Source organism: Globicephala melas, chromosome 16, assembly GCF_963455315.2.
Source record: "Globicephala melas chromosome 16, mGloMel1.2, whole genome shotgun sequence".
Classification (NCBI taxonomy): Eukaryota; Metazoa; Chordata; class Mammalia; order Artiodactyla; family Delphinidae; genus Globicephala; species Globicephala melas.
The window spans coordinates 47,057,091-47,081,924 of record NC_083329.1 but is presented as its reverse complement, the minus strand read 5'-3'; the positions used below and the strand labels follow the sequence as shown (position 1 = coordinate 47,081,924).

At 48.1% G+C, this 24,834-nt stretch overlaps 1 protein-coding gene across 5 annotated transcripts; it reads right to left on the bottom strand.

The window, feature by feature from the left end:
- Positions 1-2,721: 2,721 nt before the first annotated feature.
- LOC115847621 (putative protein FRMPD2-like) lies at positions 2,722-23,978 on the bottom strand. Of its 5 annotated transcripts, none has more exons than XM_060286186.1 (9): positions 23,695-23,978; positions 20,704-20,808; positions 19,609-19,702; positions 18,670-18,755; positions 16,685-16,832; positions 14,756-14,970; positions 12,431-12,529; positions 8,899-9,242; positions 2,722-3,249 (listed from the first exon to the last, which is right to left on the bottom strand). In XM_060286186.1, the coding sequence occupies exons 1-9, from the start codon at positions 23,755-23,757 to the stop codon at positions 3,201-3,203; spliced, it is 1,203 nt and encodes a 400-aa protein (XP_060142169.1). In that variant the 5' UTR covers positions 23,758-23,978; the 3' UTR covers positions 2,722-3,200. The 5 variants fall into 5 exon arrangements, with proteins under 5 accessions (XP_060142169.1, XP_060142170.1, XP_060142172.1 ...); XM_060286187.1 differs by having other exon boundaries at positions 8,899-9,089; XM_060286189.1 differs by lacking the exons at positions 16,685-16,832; positions 18,670-18,755 and having other exon boundaries at positions 8,899-9,089.
- Positions 23,979-24,834: the final 856 nt, after the last annotated feature.

Sequence of the window (24,834 nt, the reverse complement as noted above, 5' to 3'; positions counted from 1 at the left end):
CAGAGGCCCTTAACTTTGGGGGATTTGTTCTCCTAGAGAACTAGGAGACTGTTAAGAGATGCTTTTTCCAAAAGAAGCAGCAAGTCAACATTCTAACTGTAGAGCTCCCCAGGTGCCTTGAGGCACATCTGTGGGCAGCTCCATGGAGCCCAGTCTGAGAACTCACACCTTGAGCACCCACACGTGTAGGCCCGCCTTCTGTCAGCAGGGAAGGTAAGTGACTGTGACAGGACTCAGCCTAACTACGTCCCAAGCCGTCATCCATAGCTGAGGGCTATTCCATCCACCCTGGATCCTGACACCTTTGCCGTAAACCAGTACTTCTCCTCATCCACCCCACACCCCATGTTAGGGCACCAGTCCTTTGTCTACATGGGGAAAAAAACGACGGCATTGAATGCGTTAATAAGGTTGCATCATCTCACTGCAGTAATTTCCTCCTTTATGATTAAAAGTAGCTAACACTGTTTGAGTTATGACTACATGCCACACAGTGTGCTAAACACGTGAGCCGTGTTGTCATCTAACCCTCCCAGGAACAGCATGAGATGGATTTCGTTATCTCCACTTGGCAGTCAGTTAGCTGAGTCTTAGATGGTTTAACAGTCACTTGCTGCTGGTCATTTAGCTAGTGAGTGGTGAAGTCTGGCTTGGAGCCCTGCTCTCACTACTCTGCTCTCTGCCGCCTCCCCCCATGGCACTGCAGATCTCCTGGGACATTTCATAAGTACTAACACTTATAGGCCTTAATTACTGCCCTGTGGATCCCCAAAGCTTTGCTTACCCTATCTTCTTTTAGCTCCCCAGCCCTAAGGAGCCCCCTCTGGGAAGATTGCCCTCCACATATAAGCTGCTCCCTGCTCGCTGCACACTTTTGTGAATCTGTAATACATCATTCCCAAAGTTGTCAGAGTGTCTGACTTCCCCATTAATGGCATACAGGGTCTTCAAAGCCTCCATGTCATCTCCTCTATCAACGTGTTGCTTCCTATTTCAGATAAGAACCAGCGCTTTCGTCATATTTGAATTTCAAATATCCACCCACCTTATCAACTTGCCTGCCACTGTCCTTTAAGAGTCCAGTTCAATCATTTGTGATGAAAATGTAGCTGGGACACAATGAAATGAAAGTGAATGAGTGTTTCAATTATACCTAAACCTTCACAGCCAGTGCCTTGGTAAGTTTCAATGTGTCTTGAAAATGTATTTATCTGAAAGTTTCTTGAACACTGAGCATTTTTCAAATATTGGAACTATCTATGTTGTAGGCACTTTAACAGAATGCTGCGTGCTTTACCAACTGGTCAAGAGTTTAACCCTCTCTACTTGAAGTCTGACGGTTTTTATTACACTTATTCCTCCCACGTCTTCATCAGTGTGATCTGACTCCAGCCTGGTCACCCAGTCCCAGCTTCCGGCAGCACCTTGTGTCAACAGTTTGATTTCTTGATCAAGAAAGCGCTCACTGTGTTGAGGCACAGGGGCTGTTGAGAAGGGCCACGTTACATGATACCAAGACTCTTCTCTGCAATACATTTAGCCCAAGGGCAGTCAGGAGCAGACAAAGTAGGAATCAGAACCTTACCAGCAACCCACCGAAAGAGAGAGGCCCGAGGAGAGATGGTGGGCCCAGCCACATGCAGGAGGCCGCAGAGGAGAGCACTGAGCAGGGGGTCCATGGAGTGGGAGACCTGGGGTTGAATTCTGACTGTCCCTTACTTATCTGTCACTTACTATATGACCCTGGGAAAGTCCTAAATGTGTCATCTGTAAAACGGGAATGACAATAACCCTACCTCATAGGGTCGTTGCCATGGACCATGTACCATGATAAGTGCCGTGATGAGGTATGACCCAAAGAGGGAATGCAAGGGGAACATGGTGATGCGTGTAGACCATCACCCAGCCGAAGTGGAGATGCTGAGCCCCACTAGAAGAACTCAGCCCAGCCTCATTCCACCCAGACAGCGTGATACCCACCTGAGGGTGCCATCGTCTGGGTCCTCAGCCTCCTCAAGTTCTTCCCACTCGCTGTCACTCTCACGGGACTCTTCTGGAGGCAAAGACTCTGAGAAAGTACCCCGAGAACAGAACTGCGGTAAAGGAATGGTCCCTGAATCTGCCTTCAAACATTCTCCACAGGGTAGCTGGTCTTCCAACGTAGAGCTGATAGTAGGATATGCTTCATCCTCCAAGGTGAGAGAAGGGGCTTCAGGTAGATGGCATATGTCACCTTCATCATCATCACTGTACAATTCAGGACTAGAAAACAGAAACCCACGTGTCTTCCGGTATTGATCAGAAATTCCTCTCCCCACCTTCCCTTGCTTTCAGGATGCTCATCGTGACACATCACAGGCAAGCCAGCCAGGCTTGAAACAGTTCTTGCCAGAGACTGCTCTGGGGTCAGGAGGTGAACAGTGAATACGGCATGGCCCTTGACCTGGAGGAGCCCCTGATTTAATGGGAAGAGCGAGCAGTGAACAAATGTTAGAATCAGGTAGTAAGTGCTATGGTAGAGGCAGCGCAGAGCCTTATGGGAGCAGGGGGAGCTCCTTACCGAGTCCAGAAGACAATGCGGGAACTTGCCAGGGGACACGGATCAAAAGCAGAGCTATGACCCAGTTTTAGTCCTGACGCTTCCTATGGGAAGACAGTCAGACCTCAGGCAAGTTTATTAACTTCTCTAGAACCTCAGTTTTTTCATCTGAAAAATGGGAAGGTTAAGAAACTTATAGGAGCATTGGGATGCTTACATTAAATAATTCTGATACAGCCACCCATGGCTCCTGGTACAGGGTAAGTTCTCAGTAAATGGAAGATGTCATGATTACTACTATGATTACGTTTGCTATTTCGACAGAGGAATTAGATGGAAAGGGCCAAAGCAAGAGGCTGGGAACAGCTCAAGCAGGTGACCTTCAAAGCACTTTGCCCAAATATCAGGTCCTTTACAGAGCACTGAAACGGTGTCTCTTTGGAGAAGCAGCCAGCTGGAGTGACATTTACTCCCTGTGTGACATAGGAAGCAGATGAACGGTGAAGCTCATTGGTTGGCAACGAAGATGCAGAAGCAACAGGGAGAGAATAAGCCTTCGAGGGGCTGCCGAAAGTCACTACACACGTTTTTGATTAGAAAGAGCAGTCCGTGAAGATGACAGAGCATTGGGCACAGTGCTTCCAACATGCAGACAGGGTACTCAGAAAATATCTGTCGAGAGTCTGGTTAGAGAAGATGAGTAGGAGAATCTAAAAGAAATGCACATAGGTTGAGCTTTGTACCAAGTACATGGATCCTTGTTTATCAGCCTCCTTCCCCATCCCCAAATCAATAGGGTGGCTTTGTCAGTGCCCCTGCCCTCCGTTTCCCTTTCCTGCAATACATCTTTCCCTTAAAATCAGCGCTGGTACCTCCTTATAGCTACAAGCCCCCAAACACCCATGTAGCTGGCCCTCCCCCCCAGCAGGGCTGGAGTGTTGGTTCCAACCTGAGTTTGCTGTCAAAGAGACATCATTTCTGCTCATGAGAGATACAGAGTTCATGTAAATGGGCATTTCCTGTAAATACACACGCACATGTGTTTAAAAAGAAGACCACATGCATAAAGACTAAAGGGGAACATTCACTTTAAGAAAACAATCTCTTAAAATTGCTAAGCTCTTTAAGGAAAAATTGATTTAACACCTTAAAGTATTTGACCAAATTGTGCAGAAAATGTGTTTTCTTATAAACATAGGGAGGGAATACCATGGCAGTTTTGTCAAAGGACAGGAAATCCAGCTGGTGCCCAGGCCCACCCTGCCGCTGCTCCCCCGCCCCCCAGCAGCAACTCTCTCCTTCCCTCGCTGCGGAGAAGCAGGTGGCAACACTGCAGCGCCTGGCTGGCCATGCCTCACCTCCCGCTTCCGTGCTCCTCCAACCTTTGTAATAAGCTCCTTGCTCTCCAGGTTGGATTTGGGGCTCCAGCTACTAGCTCTGCCCGGAAAGAGAGCCAGGGAGGCCATCAGCCTGAGAGGCAAGAGGCAAGGCTGTTGGGTGTCCAGAGGGGGCTCAGTGGTCTCCAGGGTGGCATCTTGGCCATTATCTCAGGGAGAATAACTGCCCTTCCAACCACCCTTCCACCCAGGCCACCAGCCTGCTCTTGGAGCTCTGACCTGGTTTGCTTGTGGGCATGGAGAAAAGGATGTGAGGCAAGCAGAGGTCCAGAAAGGCCCGAGAGAGCCCACCAGGCAGAGCCTATTTCACGGAAGGGGTGAGACTTGGAGATTTGGAGAATTTGATAAGATGTTTTGGCGTGTGGACATGCCAGGTAGAGAGTGAGAGTCCTTCCCCCAGGGCTCAAGGCCAGCTCAGGACCTGGGGATAATGCAGTAGGGCTCCATCTAGAACCTGAAGGGATCAGAGTGCTCCGAGCTCTCTGTTTACCCCTGGATACATTTTATGAGCTCGGCTCCTCCCTGCCCTCATTCTCTCCCTCCCAAGCTGTCTGACAAAAGGAGCCTCCTGTAGACAGATGGTACTTAGAGGAGAATCTGGAGACCCCACCTGGGTCTCCTCAGGTGCGCCCAGCTGCCTCCTCCACACAAGCTGGCAGGGCCCTGGCACTAGGCCTCCCACCAGATCCTGCAATTCTTCAGCGACTGCTTTTAAGGAAAGGAATCCCGGTTCAGCTCTGGGGTCAGTGAAATCATCGCGAAGCCTCTGCTTGCTGAGTGGAAGACACCAGCCCCAACGTCCCAGGAGAGCTGTTCCTTAGAAACTTGAGCCACCAACATCACATTCACCTTTCAGGAAGACAAGTCAAATGAGTAGACGGCACTTCAGGCCTGAAATACCGGGTGTTGTAATTGCCCTATTTACTGCGGGTAAGCTCACAACAAGGTCGGGTTTTGTGCCTCTTCATGTGAGGCTCAGCCTTCCCCGTCTCTCCAGCACCAGGCCCGCCCCACATCCCCATTAGCCTGGCGAGTGCCACTGGGACTTCCTGCCGGTGCCAAGTTTAACATCTGGGGGGTTTTGTTTGCAGTGTTTCTAAGACATCAAGTAGAGATGTTCAGGGATCGCTGGGGGTGAAGTTCAGTTGATAATCCTGAGCTGGAGTTCAGTATTTAGGAGTCGTGAGAGTGGGTGTGTATGGGGGTGTCCCCAGGGAGCCTGTCAGCTTGCGGAGAGAACCCAGCTGAAGGCAGCACCCAGCCCCAGGCTGCCACGGGCTCTGCTCTGCTGGGTTAGACCACTGCCGCTCCTGGCCAGGCATCTGTCCCACTCACTCCTCTCAGTCACACTCCACACTGTGAAGGCAGAGCAGGCCTTCACAGGGGTCCCCTGTGTCCTCCCGTTGGACCGACAGCCCTGCTCACCTAGCAGCTCATTCAACCCTCGGCCAGCTACTCTGAGGTCACACCTGGCATGTCAGCTGCAGTTAAGTTAGACCCTTAATCTCCTAAGCATCTTTGCTATTCCAGGAACACTGCCCTCCCCAGAACATAGACAGTAACTTTAGGTTCATTTCAAGGGCCTGGTTTCATTTTGCATTCTTAAATAACCATGAAGACTTATATCCTCACTTTCTCTAAATGATACTTGCTGAAAATAGATGCATTTTAATTACAGGAATATAAGTATATATGCTAGGGGAGAGAGACAGAGACAGAGATAAAGGAAGGAAGGAAGGGAAGGGAAGAGAAATAACCTTAAACACTCTGCAACAACCACTTCTCACTCAATGAGTTTAAGCCCTGAATTGAACGTGAGTGGGAAACTTGAATCTGCCATCCCTTCATTCCTACGAGGCTAGCATTTAAAGATAAGCATTTTGCAGTCAGCATGGCCCATAAATGCAAGTCACCAGACTTCATCTGAGGCTCAACCAAAGAAAAGGTAATCTCCTCCCACACCAAGGGAGGAAAACATCACATCTCCCAAAGTGACGTTCAGGGTAATGTGACTTGATATGATTTTACCTTGTGCCCTACCTTAGAAACTAACCTTGCATAAGATGCAACTCCAGCCAAGTACTAAGTCCTCTCTCTGGAAGATACACAATTCCAGTGTTCCTCCATGAAAATGTACTGTACTGCTTTATTACATGTTTTACAAAGATCTACTACCGTATGGTAGTAGTATGTGTACAGTGTGGGAAAAGAAGAGAACAGGGAAGGAAGAGTAAAACTTCGTCTTCTCCATGAACACTCTGGGTTTGCTGGGGTGCCGGCAGCCACTAGACTAGGAAGTAACCACCTCGTAGATGGTAAGATCTGCCAGTTCGGTGGGAATTTTAATTGATTGGGACTTGTTTTTAGCTGAAAATGGCTCAGGAAAGGGAAGGAAAACTGACTTGAGCTCCTGCTGCATGCCAGGCTCTGGACTAGTGCTCTGCATGCGTTATTTCTTTTGAAGGGCACAGCACCCTGTGGAGTTGTCAGGGTCTTCATTTACATTTGAGAAGCCTCAAGCTCAGGGAAGACAACTCTCCAGACACACTAGTAAGTGGTAGAGCTGAAACCAGGGCTGTATGATCAAGAAGTCAGTACTCTTTTTGATCTACACTGCAGAAAGAAAACTTCACTCAGGGATGCCAGAAACAAGAGGCAGTTACCTGGGGCAGCCACCTCAGAACTGAGCTGTGGATATTCCAGGGAGAACCACAAAGAACCACAAACCCACTTTGGAATCCTAATTCTGACCCTACCCAGGAGCTGGGGGAACTGTGTCCAGGGATTGCTGAGCCTGTGCCACGCTTTTCCTCCTGTAGGGGGCAGTCACTAACTATGTGTGCTTTAAGTGCAAGCTAAGGTCCCACTGGAGGAGAAGCTAATATGGTTTGAGTCCTTCCTTTGTAGAGAAAGAAAGGTTCCTGAATGGAAGAGAGAAAACGCAGTACAAGTGAAACACAGTAAAAGGAAATGTGAAGAGGCAGAGCGCTGCCATCACCAGGGCTGTGGGAGGTAAGTACAAGGGGGAGGAGTTGGTGATGGAGGGAGTCGGGGCAGAGAATAGCAAGGCTGCCTCCCTGTAACTCCGTGGGCCACATGGCCTGGGTAGCAAGCATAGGGCAACAACCAAGGTGGAATGATGATCTGGGGCTCCACCAGAATGTTCTGAAGAAGCTCTTAGTATAATTCTAGGAAGGGGCAGCCCCCTGTAAGGATGGCAGATTTTGGACATCTGGTATACCCTTGCAAGGAGGAATGCTAAGCCAGATTTAATTTGATTCAGAAATATAAAATGATGTGGTGTTTCTTATTTTTTTAAAAAAGAAATGACGAAAACAGGAGGAAAACATATCAGGATTTATGAGTAGAAGACAGAGAAAGACAATTTTCACGTCAGTATAAAGAAGAACTTCCTGATCAACAGCTACATGATGATAAAATGGGCCACGTCAAGAGGCAGCAACTTCCGCCTCCCTGGAGATATTCAAGTAAAAGCAGGCCCCCTACTTCAGGGATGTCACAGAGCAGATCCCAGCATGGGATATGAAGTTAGATGAGACTATTTTTACATGGAACAATCCTGAATTTCTGTGAGTCCATGAATGAGACAGTGACAACATACAGTAATAATTAGTTTAAATACTATTATTAATAAGTAATAATTATATTATATTAAAGGCACATGGCAAGTCAAACTCCAGGCTTATACCTAATCCTAGAGTCACTTTATAATCCAGTCCATCACCCCAAACTATCTATCAGTAAAACCTTTAAAAATCTAAAAGAGTGGCCCCATGTCTACAGGGAAGTACCGCTCCTTTTATATTTCCTACAAGATCATACGAATAGCTGTCCTTGGATAAATCTCTGTAGGTTATTTCCTTTATCATTTGATCAAGTATATCAATTACTGGCTAGAATGCAAACGTAAGGAACTATACATACACTCGTGCTTATGCATTTTCAAGCAATGAAAATGAATACCACCGATGAACATGCTTGCCCACCCTGTTCTCCTCCGCAGAGGAGTTGGATTTTGTTTAGTTGGCACAATACAGTATACTTTAAAAATTGTATCTGGATGCTTCTAGGAAACATATGCCTGGCTCCTGTCTGTCACGGATCTCACCCTGCCTAATTGCATTACTCCAGCCGCTTCATAGTTCATGTCACCTACTAGTCCCTATAGATTTGCCCTTGTCAGTCTTCTAGGATGACCAACAATTAAGAGCTATTTAATATCAGTGGGTTTATACAGTGTCAGACACAAACCATTGTTCCTCGTTTGTCTGCTTTGTGCCCATGCATCTAGTTAGCACACTCCTAGGAGCAATGTCTCGCCCTCTCTCAGTATGTGTACCCCTCTCTCTGCTCCTAACAGGTTTCTAAGTACCCTGGCTATGTGTAAAAATACTCATCAAACTGAATGAAAGCATTTGTTTTCCATCAGAACAGGACTGAGAAGTGGAAATACTCAGGGGTGGATGAGCACAAAAATGCAGACTATGTTAAAGAACAAATGGCTATTGAAATGAATGTCTCAGTCTGGTCTTGAAGATGCAGATTTGGGTTTTTTTCTTAAGCTGGTGTTGATTACAAAGCATTATATTTGCAATAGAAATGACGTACACAAGGGAACCTCTTTCTTACCATGGTGCTTCAAGAGGCCATGAGGGATGCAGGACAAAGGTCTGTATGTGGGGAAGAAACCCCAAGGCCTGACATCTGTAGTCTCCAAGGATACTGGAGGACCTCTGGGTGGGGTTTGCTTTCCCAAAAGCTCACAAGTTGTGGTTACAGCAGCTCCAGATCGCATGCTTCTCTTGTTTCTTCCTCCCCTACAATGCCCAGAACAGTCCTGGCCCAGCAAGCATCTGAGCATAGTTAATAATTGCTTGATTGTAATTTCTAGCAATGACATGCACACAATTTATAATATGTCTGCAAAGGGGTGATCCTTACCTTTCAAGTCTCCTGATATCACAAACTGAATAGCAGTTTTGCTTCATATCGTTTTCCAAAGAGGTAGCCAATGTTGATGCATCCATTTCTTGGTGAAGTCTGAATAAATGAGGGTAGGAATCCCGAGGACGAGTCAAGGAAGTGGCCCAGGGTCTCTCTGTGTTTTGGTCCCATTGTGCCTCTCCGGTGGCCTGTTGGAAAGACTCTGGCCTGAGACCCAGGCCTTCCCCTGCATCTGCGGAGGCACTGTCCCTCTGGCTGTCCTCTTGATCTAGGCTGGGGCTCTGCTCTGAGTCAGTGCCTGTTGCCCTGGTGAATTCTTTGTCTGCTGAGAGCACAGGTGTCTATTGAAAGAAATGCTAAGGATTACTGGATCCACGGTGCGCACTGAGCAAAATCTAAATATTGCTTTGGTACCGAAGTCGGTACCAATCCACCCCTTTTCTCTGTTCTTCAAATGAGCGTCTGTACTCACTATTTCTGTATCCCCTCCTTCTCGTTTGTACCCACTCCAACCAGGCTTCTGTCTCCATCATTCCACTGAAGGAGATCTGATTAGGATCTCTAGCGACCTACATCTTTCTAAAGCCAAAGGATAATTCTCTGTCCTCATCTCACTCTAACTCTCAGCAACATTCAGCATAACTGGTCCCTCCTCCTTCTTGAGAATGTCCCTTACGAATTTACTCAACTTAAACGTTGAGTTTACCCTGAACTCTGCCCTTACCTGGACCACTTCCCAGGCCCCTTCTCAGTCTCATGTGCTGTCTCATTTCTTTGGACCAGACCGCTCAGTGTTGGGGTGTCACATGGCTCACTTCTCAGCCCTCTTCTTGACTTTTTCTGTACTCCTTCCCGTGGTGATCTCATGCAATTTATGGCTTTCAGTGGCATTATTTGCTGACAATTCCAAGTTCGCTTTTTCCAGCCCTGACCTCACACCAGTTCTCCACAAACAACTACCTAACAGACATCTCCATCGAATGCTCCACAAACATTTAAGTTTACACGCTATCAAGGGCTACTTCCGCACACCCATATCTAATCCAAAAGTCATCCCACGGGCTCTACCTCCCAGTCACCTCCCAAATCTGACCACTTACCACCTATTTGGCTACAACCTGAGTCTAAGCCACAGTATCTCACCTGAATCGCTGCCACCTTACCTGCTCCACTCCATCTCCACCAGCAACCTAAGTGACCTCTATAAAGTACAGACCACATGAGGCCACATTCCTGCTTCACCCTTCACCCTCCCACCCCTCCCAGCCCAGTGGCTTCCTGTGGCAGCCAGGATGGAATCGGCACATTACCAAGACCTACAGGGTCACACATGGTGCAGTCCCTGACTCCCTCTACAACTCCTCCCATTCCACACTCCCCTTCATTAGCTACTGTCCAGGCACAACCATTATCTTTGTGTCCTTCAGACCTCCAGGTCATTCCTGTCTCAGAGCCTTTGCATAAGCTATTCCTTCTGCCTGGAATGACCTTATTCCAGATGTTCGTACAGCCGCCTCCTTCTCATAACTACTTTATTCTAGTTCTGAACTAAATACTCTCTTCCTTGGTCTTCAGTCTGACCTCTGGAGCCACATGAATGAATGAAAATTCTTCTTGCACTTGGTCCTCAGGTATGAGGAGAGAGGAAGCATGCCCACCATTCCTCACCCCAAGCCCTTCCCACTAGATGCATCTGGGGTCTCCTTGGGGGACCTCTTCTCCAGGACAGAAGGACAACTCTTTCCCTGGCATTACCAGATATCTCACAAAAACACTGGGTACCAGCCCCTTGGCCTGATCTTTGTGCGTATGAAGCTTGACCCTCCTCTGCCCTGTTCATTTGCTTAACACAATTGCTGACATCTACTTTCTTTTCCAAACTGGCAACTGGAAACGTTCAGATTTCCTTCCCATAGCTCTTTGCTCACCAAAGTTGGTATCAAATGACCTCTTGGAGTCCAAGCATCAAAAGGATCTGGGTCACCAAGTCCCTGTGCTGTGTCTAGTGACTGTCACCCTCAGTGATGATAAGTGATTGATTTTATCCACATCTTATCCACGTCTCAGATGAGGAATCATGAGACCTAGAGAAGTCAGGCAAGTGCCCAAGGTCCTTGCAGCAAACAGAGCAGGTGCAGGTGATTCCAGGGTGCTCACACCGATCCCCCTCCACAACTGAGGCCATCAGCCCCCAGCTGCCAGGACTGCTGGCTGCTGGCAGCTTACAGCTATCCCCTCCGCAGGAATTGTGCTCAGCTCAATGGAACTGCCTCGGCCAAAGTTAGGCCCCTTCCCTTGGGGCAGCTCTTACTCCAGCGCCGGTTGATGCAGAGAGCAAAGGTACTGGCTCTTTTGTCCCAATTTGGGACAGCTCTGTGGGGCCAGCCCAGCTTCAGCGCTCCCTGTGAGGTCAGCCGAGGCCCCTGTTGCAGCTGCAACACATTTACTTCCCTTCTGCCCAGCTGTGCTTCTCGCACCCTCACAGGGGTGTTCCCAAGAGCCGGCCCCATAAACTCCCTGCACTCCGATCTCTACCGCAGCGTCTGTGCCCAAGGACTCAACAGGTGGTATTGTGATGGTGAACGTTATGTGTCAGCTTGGCTAGGCCACAGTACCCAGATATTTGGCCAAACACGAGTCTAGATGTTTCTGTAAAGGTATTTTTTAGATGAGAGTAGCAGGTAAATCAGTAGACTTTGAGTGAAGCAAATCACCTTCTGTAATGTTGGCGAGCTTCGTTCAATCAGTTGAAGGCCTTAAGAGAAAAAAGACTGAGCTCCCCAAGAAAGAATGAATCCTGCCTTAGGACTCACCCTGCAACATCAGCTCCCCACTGGGTTTCCAGCCAGCCAGCCTGCTCTGCAGCATTTAGACTGGCCGGGCACCATGATCACGTGAGCCAATTCCTTAAAATCTCTCTCTGTCTCTGTCTCTGTCTCTACACACACACACACACACACACACACACACACACACATATCCTATTGGTTCTATTTCTCTGGAGGACCTAATACAGGCATCATGTAAGAATTCTGAACTGTCCTGATTCCAATGCTTCCCTTCTTTGCACTAGACCATACATGCCTAATTCATATTTTAGAAGGGTGGACATATACCCTTCTTTTTTTTTCTCTCCATTTCATTCCTCAGAATGGAAATTCTTACCTTCCCTTCATTTGGTTTTCCATCTACTCCCGTTGCTCCTGGTTTCCCCGTCTGGTGCTTAGACTGCCAGAGAACCTAGTTCTAGAAGTTTCACAGCCAAGATCTAAACGTGTAACCATCTACAGGAAGAGCCAAATATTGGGAGAGGCAGAAGCAGGGAGAGGAAGGGGAAGGCAGAGGTAGGACCTCATGAACCTGTCACAGACTAATTGAGGTTTGGGGGCCAGCTACTCTCCTGCCCCAATGAAAGTAGAGGGCATTGAAAACTACCAAAGCAAGGCTGGGCTTCTGAGGACCCACCAGACAAGAAAAGGAGTGCCTGAACCCGAGGCATGTGGAGAGAACAGAGGGCACTGCCCCTTACCTGCCAGCCCTGATCCATCTCAGGCAGCACACCTGGCAGGGGTCGGCAAAGCAGGAGTGTGACTTCCTGCGAGGCTCCTCGCAGTAAATGCAGCACCTCCTATCAGAAACCAAACCCCACGGTTAGTTGCAGGGCTGTGCAGTGTCCTCCTCTGTGCTCTCCACTATCTCCCGGGCCCCTCCCCCCCACACCTTGATCTGTTTCTTGGCTCCAGAGAACTTTGGAGGACACCGCTGACTTCCCAAAGTGCATGGATCCAAGGCCAGTGGCCTGTGGTTCCCACAGAGATGATGCGCCGATACTGAGCTGGAAGTGGCCAAGGTCTGCCTGGGGCCTTTTGATGGCAGCATCTGCCAATACTGACGCCTCTTCTTCAGCGAGAGAGTGAATCAAGCAAATGACTGTTACCATCTCAACCTCCTTTCCCTGTCTACCCACCCCCACCTCAGGGGCCACCGGTCACGTAGATGCCACCACCCCAATCTCTAAAGCCTGACCCTCAGCCCAGAGCTTCTGCCCAGGGTCAGCTCGGGCCCTCGGAACCTCTCACCTGTGAAACTGCAGTGACTTCCTCTCTGCTCCTGGCCTCCTGCACTGTCACCCACGCCCCTTCCTCCACATCACCAACATGCAGTTGTTCCCAAATACAGATATAACCAGGTTCTTCTCCTGCTTAACCCTCTCTCTGGCTCACCTCGCTCAACATAAGCACAGCACCCAGAACCTGTTCTTACCTGCCACTGCCTCTCGCCCTGCTCTCTCTCCCATCTGCTCCTCCCTGCACCCACTTCCTAAGCTCCCACCATGCTGGACCTCTTGCTCCAAGCCACCCTCTCAAAGCCCAGGGCATGAGGTTGCCTGAATAGCTCTTATTACCTATATAGACCATGATGTCTCAACCTCTCAGCACTATTGGCATTTTAGGCTGGATAACTCTGTTGTCAGAGCTGTCCTGTGCATCGCAGGACGTTGAGCAACATCTCTGGTCTCTACCCACTAGATGCCAGTAGCGTCCATTAGTTGTGAAAACCGTAAATGTCTCGGGTCTTCACCAAATGTCCCCAGAGGCAAATTCACCCCTACCTGGAACCACTGATCTGGACTGATCTGGATACTACTCAGTACCCCCAGCTGCAATGGACTGCCATAGAATGGGCTCCTTCCCCCTTCCCTGGTGCAAGCACTGGAGCAGGGCCTTTTATCTCTCATGGCACTTATTTCCCGCAGTGGGAATTGTTCTCTTGTCTGTCCCACTACCCCCGTGAGCTCTGAGACCAGACCGTATGAACTGTCCGCCTCTCTGTCTTCAGTCCCTCACACAGTTGCTGGCCCAGCAGCGGTTCTCAGAGGATGATCCTGGATCAGATGAAGGATGCAGGATGGATGAAGGTATCCCCACCCTAACGCTGCTCTGAGGATTCCCCACCCCTCCCCATCCCACCTAGAGCCACTCTCCACCTTCGTCTGCCTTGCTCTGTGCCCTGGAGGTAGACCTGCGTGGGCTGCAGAGAGGCTTCCTGCTGGGCTCAGCCAATGCGAGGGTGAACAGGAATCAGAGCCGAGGGGGAGAGGGAGGTCCAGGTTTGCTTTCCTGCATTCCTCCCTGCGGGGTTGTCACAGGATGACTATATCCCTGCTCCACCTAGCTCACTCAGCTTCTAGGATTTGGTAACTGCTCCTACCCATCTCCCTTTGCACTTCGGGGGTAGGGAAGGTGAATGACTGCACCCACTGTTCCCAGCCCCAGGGCTCTATACTCTCCCTTGAGTTTCCCAACAATCTCCGCACCTTTATTAAACTTTCTCAGATGGCCCAATTTCTGCCAGGACCCTGACCGATATGTACAATATTTCACTGAGATTTTGTGCTATAAGATTAAGAAATGCCCACTTTTTACTTTCTTTTTTATTACATTTTTGATCATACACACGACAACCAATGCAACACTACACGTCAAAGCCGTAAATTTAGTAGAGAAATGGGAAGGAGGGCAGAAAGGGACCCAAGGTAGCCCACTGAGCCCTCACGCCCACCTCTGGGAGTGTGTGTTAGGAGACCTTTAGCCAGCACAGGAGCCAGGGTTTTATCTTCAGTTTCATTACGAACCTACTGAGAAGCAAGGCTTACTCAAGGTCAGATAGTTAAGAATTGAGATGGAAATTTTAATATGAGGATGTTCTGCCAATTTCTCTCTTTATGTGATCCAAATCCAGGCTCCACGTGTGATTTCCGGGAGCCCAGAGTATTCCCCATGGTGGGGGGCCCTGAAAGGAGCGTGGCTGACCTCAGCCTGCACACAGGACTGCATCCCTCATGGCCTCCCACCTGGAAGTCGAGGCCTTCTGTGGGCCTTCCGTTCACAGCCAGGATAATGTCACCAGCTGCGATGGCCCCATTCTCCTCTGCCGGCTGCCCCGGGAAGAGCCGCTTAATCCTCACAAGATCGTTCTTGAGATGGCCGCAGCGTTCACTCTCCATCTGCACGAAACTGAATCCCAAACCACTGGCGTTCTTTCTTAGCTTGACTTCAAACCTGGGACCTGTATCGTGGGATGTGAATGAGATCCACCCTTCAGTAGATTACAAATGAAATTGGCCAGCCTCAAAATGCCAGTTGTCAAGTAAATGAATTATTCCTGTTTTACATTAAACGATTTCATTTTGCTCATTTTTATGACAGAGTCCATTATACCTGTTATAGGTCAGTGTCATCCAAAGGAAATATGTGAACTGCACATGCAAACCACATACATAATGTCAAAGTTTTCAAACAGCTACATTTTAAAAAATAAGAGGAAAAGGGTAAAATAAACATAATCATATTTCATTTAACCCAACATACCTAAAATATTACCATTTCAACATGCAACAACACGAAAAAATTATTAATGAGGTACTTTACGTTCTTATGAAATAAGTCTTTAAGACTCGAGTATATATTTTATCAGTTTGGAGTGGTCACACTTCAAGTCCTCAATAGCCACATGGGCAAGTGGCTACCATATTGGACAGAGCAATTATAGACAATCAACAAAGTTTATATGTAAAGATATAACTTAGAGACGTACACAATAGGCCCAAATCATTTAGTAAAACTTGAATCACATATATTCCTATTACCCTTTTAGAACCACAGTCATTTTTTAGTATACTTGAAAAAAATTTTTTGCATAATTAGACCATGGAGATAATCATGGCCAACTCTATGAAAATGTTTTAGCTGCCATTTTGTTCAGCCCTGTGTAGTGACCGTAAGACAAAACAGCTGCTTCTGGGCACCCAAGATGGACACAGCCCAAAGAACTTACATAGTCTGGCAGCCAGAGGCCTCTGGGCCTCCCCTACTCTGCTTTCACCACCTCAGTTGGCAATCAATCAATAGAGGGACTGATTTATAAACTATGATTTGGGGCAAGAATGAAAGTGTCTGAAGCAGTTAGGTTCAGGTATGTCGTATGACCATTTTCACCATCACCATCGTCTGACCCCTTTAGCTCATTCTGTATTCAATTTCTCAAAGGCCCTCACTGGAGTGAGCCGAGGAGCAATGAAAGAAGAAACAGACTTATTTTATGCACATGCTTTTCCCCCTCCACCCAACCCCATTGCTCACTATGGTTACCTTGCATTCAACCTGATTTAACGCCTTCAGGAAAATCTCTATAAAGGGGTTGACAAGCAGCTAAGCTGCAAATCACGACGTACTAAGGAAATACATGTTTTCCTAGCAGGAAACTAAATCCCAGGGAAGTGCAGAGAGGCAACCCATCAGATGATGTGTAATAGTGCCCCTGTAAACTGATCATGGGTTTGCTTTTTGATGTTAGTAACTAGGCTAGGTTTCTGAGTGCCCTCCTCTCCCCACCCACCTCATCTTTACTCAGATTTTTGTTACAAGTGTCTCGGCTGAAACGTGGACGCTTTGTCAGCAAAGGCATGATCCTTTCATTCCAATTTCAACCCCAAATACTTATTTAGACACAAACATTCCAGCACCTGATCAGAAATCCTCAGAAGGCTTGGGGGCAGAATTATGCCTGGTCATCATTTTGGGGATAATGCATTTTTCTTATAGGAACATGTTCCATTAGATTGGCTTCCATTGCATCTGAAAGCGGCCGCATGATGACCACCGCTGCTCACTATCTTTTGAGAACCCAGAGGGAGCCTTCCTGCTTTCCCTTTGCAGTTGACAATTCAAAAGCAGCACAGGATGACATGACAATAGTAACACTCAATCCTCTCTCCTCTCACCATATGTCGCTGAGACACTGCTCGCAGGCCTTCCAGGCAAGACTGTTGCCAAGGAAACAGCCGTGCATTCATCTCCCATCCTGTCATTAGCAGAAGGACACTGCTGTGCAGTCCTGGGGCCTCTTCTCTCTAAGACCAGTCTTGCAACCTAGAAGGATGGGCGGACGAACTCAATTTACACCTCATATGGCAACCAGGAGTCTCTCCCTCCACTCGGCAAATGCTTCGTAATTTTCTGATACATCCAGTAGCTGCTTCATTTGAATCTCAAATCAGAATCTCCAATCTAGCTTATCTGTTAGGATCCAGAGCCATATTTCCAACTGTCTGTTGGACAAATGCTCCTGGAAGTAACACATGTACTTCCATCTCAGTGTATTCAAGGCCAAATTCATCTTCTTCCTCTCACTCACCCTCACTTCCCCCTCCTCATTTTGCCTAAAACATTCCTCCTCTTGCCTTTGCTCTCTCAGAACACTGACCTATCCCTCAACTAACCTCCCAGGGGCCACACTTGCAGTGGACCAGCTTTCCCCCTTCTGCCTTCCAAATACCCAACTGGCTTCCAAGGCTTGCATGTTCTCCATCAGAAACATCTCCCTCAGTGCTCCCCTCTCCTCCATTCCCTCTCCTGCTGCCAATGGCCAGCTGGACTGGGGCAAGCGCCCTCTAACTTGACTTCCTGGACCCTATCTCCTCCTCCTTCAGTCCACTCCCCTCAAGGTTACCTGTGGATTGAAATAAGACACAAGCTGAACATGCAACACTCCTGATTAAAAATCTCCAGTGTTTTCCATCACCTAAAATCCAAACCCCCAGCACAGTATCCCAGGCCTATGTCAATCTGGCCTCCCCCTTTCTTTCTGGTTCAATTTCCCTTTCCTCTTCCCCACACACTGTATACTCCCATTACCCAGAGCATGACCCAGTAGCTAGACATCGCCTGGAAGTTTGGAGAAATTCTGAGCTTCCACTTGGGGGACTTGACCCTGCCAACATCCTCCTGCAGCAATGGTCATTCAGCACCATTGCTGTGACCCCAGAGTGACAGTTCCTACCTGTCATCACCGCCAGTATGCTGGCCAAATACATTCTCTAAGCATGTCCGTCAGCAAAGTTCTGAAGAATAGAGAATACTACTAAATTATGACTTTGTTCTCAAGATATGTCAACCAAGGTCGCCAAGACAAGTAAATCTCACCACAAAATAGAAGAATGGTTTGGGAAAGGAAGCAAAAGGGGGCCCTTCCACCCCTCTGTTTGCAAGAGGGGTCCCTAGGAGCCCTTTGCATCTCTGATGGTTGCCCAGTTGGCAAGAGGGAGACCCCAGCTCTGTGGCTCAGGCCACCATCGCAAGTAAAGGTTCCCACCCTCAGGCGGAGGATGGGACAGAGGGTAGTGACACCCAGATGCTGCCTGGGCACTGCACAGAATGAGGACCGAAGGGTACATGCTCTTGGCATCTTGAATTTCTACCTCTTTGTAATAAAAGGACCCCTAGGACAGTGTAGACTGTAATTACACAGGTTGACGGGAACGGCATGAACTTGGGCGGGGGTGGGTGTCAGCACGTGCCAAGGCGGGAGCTGAGAGGCTCTGAGCGCGGACGGAGGCATTGGTCAGTTACAGCTGGAGCAGAGGGCATGAGGGGGCGGCCAGGCAGGAGAAGTCACTTCACTCAGTCAGCTGAGTACAGCTGTGTGATTCCAGAATCTAGGCAAGAGACAGTAAGCTTTTCAAGGCTCCTTAGAGGAGGTGAGCTTCTCTGCCTGGGAACATCTGCCTGCTTCCTCCTGACTTTCACACCTCCAAAGAAAAGCGCTGGTAAAAGGAAGATGTGAAAGGGAAAAAACAGACACAACAGAAAGTCTCGTTGGTTTCCTGCCTACCCCCTCCCACCCAGAGGCAACCACAGCTTCTGATGCTGTCGAGGAAAACTCTGGGGGGAAGGAAAGCTCCCCAGTAACCAGTAACGGTGCACTCACCTGCCCAGAGCCCTTGAGGCACTGCACGGCCTGCTTGTGGGTGAGGCCACACAGACTCACTCCATCCACCTGCAAGAGCCGGTCACCTGGGAGGGGGACAGATGTCATGTCCCCGAGCTCCTGGGGCTGCAGGAAGGACTCTTCTGCGAGGCCCCTGCCCAGCACCCCTCCACACAGCCTCAAGGAGGGGTAGGGAGCTGAGCTGGGGGGAGCCCCGCCCGGGCCCTGCCAGCCTCCCCTGTGAGCACCTGCACAGATCAGCCGTCTAGAAACCTCTATCCTTGGCTCACAGAGCAGTTAAGCCAGCTAACAAGTACAACCTTATCCTTTCTCCCGATTTCCTGGGAAACCATTTTTGAAAGTTTTTTCAAGTCTCTTAGGGGTGATATTTATATCTCCAAGATGTTTTTTATTTCAAAAAACCTCAGGGAGACATGGTTGATGCCAGGGACCCTGGAATTCTAGGGAAAATGGAGATAGGTAAGATCATAGGTGCCCTTTTTAGCTCAATTCTAGCCATTTTGGAGAACAGTAAAAATCCACCCCCCCTTCCTTCAGAGCAGTGGATGTGAGGAAGGGCAGAAAGGAGGCTTCCTGGTGTCCTCCCCGGATACTTAAGTGGAGGTCACCAGTACCTGCTCTGTCCTCCATGGGGAGCATGGCTTCTCCCATGAAAGCCAAACAGCAACAAGTTTATTTAAAATTTCATATTTTTAAATCACCTTATGTTTCCCAAGCATTTGGGCCCCATGTTAACATATCAGGTAGGTGGGTCAGGTTAAATCATCTCCTTTTCCAGGTAAGGAAACCATGACCTGGAGAGGCAATCATTTGCACAAGGCATCAGAGTGAGAGTGGGGCAAGGCTTCACGGCTGCACCCCCCAGGCCGGGGCTCATCACACCGCAGAACGCAGAGCCCAGCGTGACTCCATCCTCACCCTGCAGGATCCGCCCTTCCTTGGCTGCTGGCCCTCCGGGAATGATGGATTTCACGTAGATACCTCCACAGAGCACACTTGTGTTAATGCCACCCTGGAAAACACAATGAAAAACTCACCACCCATCTGCCCCCTCCTGAAGGGGCCTCCCCCACCTCCCTGACTCAGAGAGCTCCCATCTGCCTTCCACTCTACCCCATCACCTCATCTCCATGTGACACCATCTTATATATTCACTTGTTTGTTTAGGCTTTATTATCCACTGAGCAGAAGGTTAGATGCTCATAAGAAGTATAACGATATGAGCCGTGTGAGGGAGCGGTGTCATATCCAGCCCAGCACTGGCCAATGGCAGGTGCTCAGAAATGAGTCACGTCAATGTACCACATTGTCTCTTCATAAGCAGTGACCAGCAAAAGTGGATACAGTGATAGGCCCAAAGGCTGGTGCCTGGCATATTCTGTATCCTTGTGTGTTGGTTTGTGGATACAAAAGCAGAATTCAACCACATAGTATTTTGCAACTTTTTTTTTTAACTTAACAATAGATTATGAACATCCTTACAGGTCACTAAAGATCCAACTTTATCTTTTTCTTCTAATTTTTCCACGTATGTATACACACATACATAAAAATTTTTACATCAGTGGGATTATATAATATCATTCTTGTACAATTTTTATCCTCCCCCCTCCCGGGTCTGCCAGATGGAGCTCAGAAACCAAATGCAAAGTGTCTGTCCTGAATGGAGGTCTTACCAACCTGACCACCAGGGACCACCCCATTCACCTTTGGCTTGTGTCCCTGAAGCTCCACAATGCTACCCTCTCCTTATTGTCCAGCATAACCATAATTCCACCCACACTGCTTGGAGTGTCTGCTCTTCCCAAGTTTGCCATTGGTCTCCCAGTTTCACTTTGAACTCCCATCCCTCACTGAGGCCCCCACTGACTTTCTTGGTTCATCACTCTGACGTGTTGCTTGTACCCAGTGATCACTGGGTACAGAGGTTGGCACATGAGTGCAATGCCCACCAAGACTCCAGATGAACATCTTTCAACTGTTTACTTTCTAAGCTCTCCTAAGAATTCTTACAGTCACGCTGAATCCAAGTGTCCCATCTTCTTTAACCAGCTCCACGAAGTAGATTTCACTGGCATTGTTTTCTGAAGGTGATAGAGGACACGAAGAACCAGTACCCTGCCACGAATGAACAAACAAAAAGAAAGAAGAAGTGAAGGCACTGGCCCTGCCTAAGCCGATGACACCTCTTAGCTCTCACCTGCTCTCAGGAGCCAGCAGCATTGCACATCAAAAAAAAAAACCCATAAGTTTCAGGGCTGGGCCAACAGGGGATTCACTCTCCGCTTAATCAGTTCCTCCCTGTATGACTTTGCACCTGTCTCTTGGTCTCTCCAGACTTTTTCCCCAATCCACGGAACTGCAACGAGAGATCACCTTCTAACAATGAGTATGAATGATGCCCAGCACATAACAGGGTCTCAGTAGATTCCGCCTGTTTCTACTCATGATGCAAATATCCTTATGAGAACTGAAGTCATCTAGACACTCCCTGGTAGCTTCACACATGACACCAGTCAAGTGAAGGCATGCTGGATACCAGATACACAGCAGCTTCTGGAGCAGAAGAAAACCTCAGGAGGACCTTCAATCATCTCTAGCAAGAGTAGCTATACTGGGTCTCTACTTTACAGTGGTTGAATGCTTGAGAGAAGAACAGAAAAGAGTATTTTCTACCTCATGCCAGGCATTTTGCTTGGTGCTGTGACATGCATGTCATGTTGATTCATCCGTCCAGTCATGCTACGAGATTAATTGAGCACCAAGAGAAGGTGTACATCCCCATCCTGGGTGATGGAGGAGAGCTGACACAAGGCCTGCTTTCAAAGGTGTGGGCAAGCAGTTAAAGAAACCGATGAGGAGAGCTAAGCACCCCGGGGCTAGAAACAGCAGATGCTCTTAACTTCCCTGAGCCTGAGGAGCAAGAGGGGGGATGGCTGATGGAACTGAGCGAGTGGTAAAGAGCTCGAGGGCAAAGAGCTCCTAACAGGAGCTGTGTTCTTCAGCAGAGGGTCACAGCCAACCTGAGCACAGGCAGGGTGACAAGCCAGTACTCACTCATCCCCCAGCTGCAGGCTCCCACTAGACTGTGAAATAAGAGAAAACCTATATAGTGGTCTCTGCCCCCCACTCCTGGCACAGAGCTCCTTCAACCCTTGTACTTTCCTAAGTGATGTATGTGGAATCTAAAAAAACAAACTCAGAAGCAGAGTAGTGGATTGGTAGTTGCCAGGGTGAGGGTGAGGGGTGGGCAGTGGAGAGTATGGGTGAAAGTGTCAGAGGGTACAAATTTCCAGTTATAAGGTAAATAATTTCTGGGTATGTAACGTACTGCATGGTTACTATAGTAGTTAGAAATACTGTACTGTATATTTGCAAGTTGCTAAGAGAGTATATCCAAAACGCTCTCCACACACACGCGCACACACACACACACACACACACACACACACACACACAATTTTAACTCTGTGAGGGGATGGACCTGCTAACTAGCCTTGTTGTGGTAATCATTTTGCTATATATGTGTGTGTGTATCTATACATATGTACCTATGTATAGACACACACATATATGTTAATTATATCACAATAAGTGATAAAAAATAAAATACAGGGATGTCTAAATTAAAAAAAAAAATTCCTAAGTGATAGGAGACTAGGAGCATCTTTTGTTCTAATATTTGGTCTTTGACCTCAGTTCCTGACACAGAGCTCTCAAATCCCTTGAAATTTTCTGGGTTATAAGAATGCCTTTTGTTCTAAAGAGGGAACTCTGGCTCCTGCGTAGCTTCAGGATGGGGGCTGGTCACCAGAAAACCAAGCCATGATTAGAAGCTTGAAACTTTCCCCTCCACTCAACCCCCCATCCTCTGGGAAGGCAAGAGGGGCTAGAGATTGAGCTACTGATGCACCATGCCTGCGTGCTGAAGCCTCCATAAAAATTTCAAAAGTATGGGATTCGTAGTTTCCAGGTTCATAAACACATCTATGCAGAGAGTACGGCACACCCTAACTCCACAGGGGCAGATGACGCTGCTCTCAGGACCCTTCTAGACCTCACCCTATGCATCTCTTCATCTGTCTCCTCCCTTGTACCTTTAAAACATCCTTTATAGTAAATCAGCGATAGCAAGGAACCTGTTTTCCTGGATCCTGTGAGCTGCTCTAGGAAATTAAGAAACCCAAGGAGGGGGTCATTGGGACCTCCAATTTGCAGCCAAGTCAGACAGAAGTGTGGGTAACCTGGGGACCGACAGCTTCATTGTCATCTGGAGTGGAGGCTGTCTTGAGGGATGGGTCCTTCACCTGTGGGACCTGGTGCTAATTCCAGTCTGTTAGTGTCGGAATTGCTTGATGTGGAAGACCCACCCAACTGGTGTCAGAGTGTTGCGAGTGGGGTAGTAGTGTGAGATAAAGGAAAACAACTCTCTTTTCCTAGACACAGGGCTTCTGGGCAGAGCCAACCAGAAGACAGGGGGCTGACACAGTCTGTGAGTGTCAGCTCCACGGGGCCCAGAGAAAAACGGACAGAGGTCTGGAGGGGCAAAAGGAGACCTTTCCATCCAGTGTCTAAGGAAACACAGCTGGAGTCTGGCGGCCCTGGGACTAAAGCAGACAGTTCTCTGCATGCCAAAGCTGGCCTTTGTCTTCTTCCTCCTTGGTGTGTTGTCAAGAGCGAAGGCAATGAGTTGCAGCTTGAGGACTAACTAGAGACCAAGAATACAAGATGTCTGATTGTCCATGCGTTGCCCTCTGCAGAAGCCAGTTCACAGTTAAAATTAGTGACCGAGGACACTGAAACCTCAAACACTGAGCCCTGGCACTGCACTAGAAGCTTTGCCTTTTCCCCTTTATATTCTTCTCAACAACCATGCACTGTAAGTATTTATTTCCTGACATGGCAAATAGAGAACAAAGGGGGACTTTGGAGCCAAGGCTGTTGGGCTCCACAGCCTGTTCTCTTTCCTCCAGATTCTAGAGAGTGAAGCAAGGGAATGATTACCTTTAATGGTGGAGCAGACAGCTGAGGTCTCAGCCTGGGCATTAAGCTCTGAGTCCGAGCCATTTCCAGTTCTTCAATATTTCTTTCCTGGTCTTGTGTGTGTGATGAAAAACTTCCCAGGTGCCCGTTGCTCAGGCTGTCTGTAGAGAAGACCCCAGAGTTGGCCGTGCTATTCTTCTCCTCGCTTGAGGTATTTCCACAAACACCTATAAAAACAAGCCAAGAAGAAATCAACAGCTTGGAAAGGCTGGCGTCTCAGTGGCATTTCTATGTGGGGCACAGCATTTTCCTCCAATGACAGAGAGACCTTTTATAGCTGCTGGGAGCCATGTGAGTTTAGCACCCATGAGAGATGATGCTTTTAGAATAGAGGAAGGGACGATTCTGGATGTGTTCTTGAAACTTAAATAGAACTTGTGTGACCCAATTATGAAAACACAGGAGCAACGGATGGTTATAATGGCAGTTCCCCCTTTTTAAGCTCTTGCCACATATGGGCACCACACACACACACACACACACACACACACACACACGTATATTTATGTGTGTATATATATATATACACATGTACATATACGTATCTTTCCATGTTTTCAACACACCCACCAGGAAGGTGTGATCCCAGTTCATACACAAGGAAGCAGAGTCAAAAGGATTAAATCTTGCCCAAAACCCCACAACCGTCATGTTGCTCTTAAAGCCAGCCTCTTCCAGAGTCCCTGCTGAGCACACCTGTAATCACCCTGTGATCCAAAGTTCACCGTGTCTGGTTCTTTGGGGGGAACTTGGTACTAACCAGATGGTGGACTCCCTTTGGGTGAAGACTGGGCCACTGATTCCCATTTACCCCATGTCTGACCCTTGAGCTGGCACAGAGCAGAGGAAAGAACATGAGGTCAGGAATCACTAGGTAAAACCCTGGGCAAGGTAATTCACATTTTTGGACCTCAATTTCCTCATATCTAAAATAGAGATAATCTCAACTACCTCATAGGGTTGGTGAGGCTTAGAAATTAAATATAGAGAGATGTTTATACATGTAGAGAGAGAGAGAAAGAGATTACAGCTTAGTACATAGTACTAAGAGCCTCAATACGTGTATTTACCGTGCATATGTTAATATCAGCTATTCAACAA

Bases quoted from the DNA above. Each gene is read 5' to 3' on its own strand.
- LOC115847621 (XM_060286186.1), bottom strand. From the start codon at position 23,757: ATGGCTCGGACTCAGAGCTTAATGCCCAGGCTGAGACCTCAGCTGTCT. The intron at 16,833-18,669 runs GTGAGTGCACCG...CCATCCTTCTAG, and splicing joins GCCTCAAGGGCTCTGGGCAG to GTTGCAAGACTGGTCTTAGA. The intron at 14,971-16,684 runs GTGAGAGGAGAG...CCCACGATACAG, and splicing joins CAGTGTCTCAGCGACATATG to GTCCCAGGTTTGAAGTCAAG.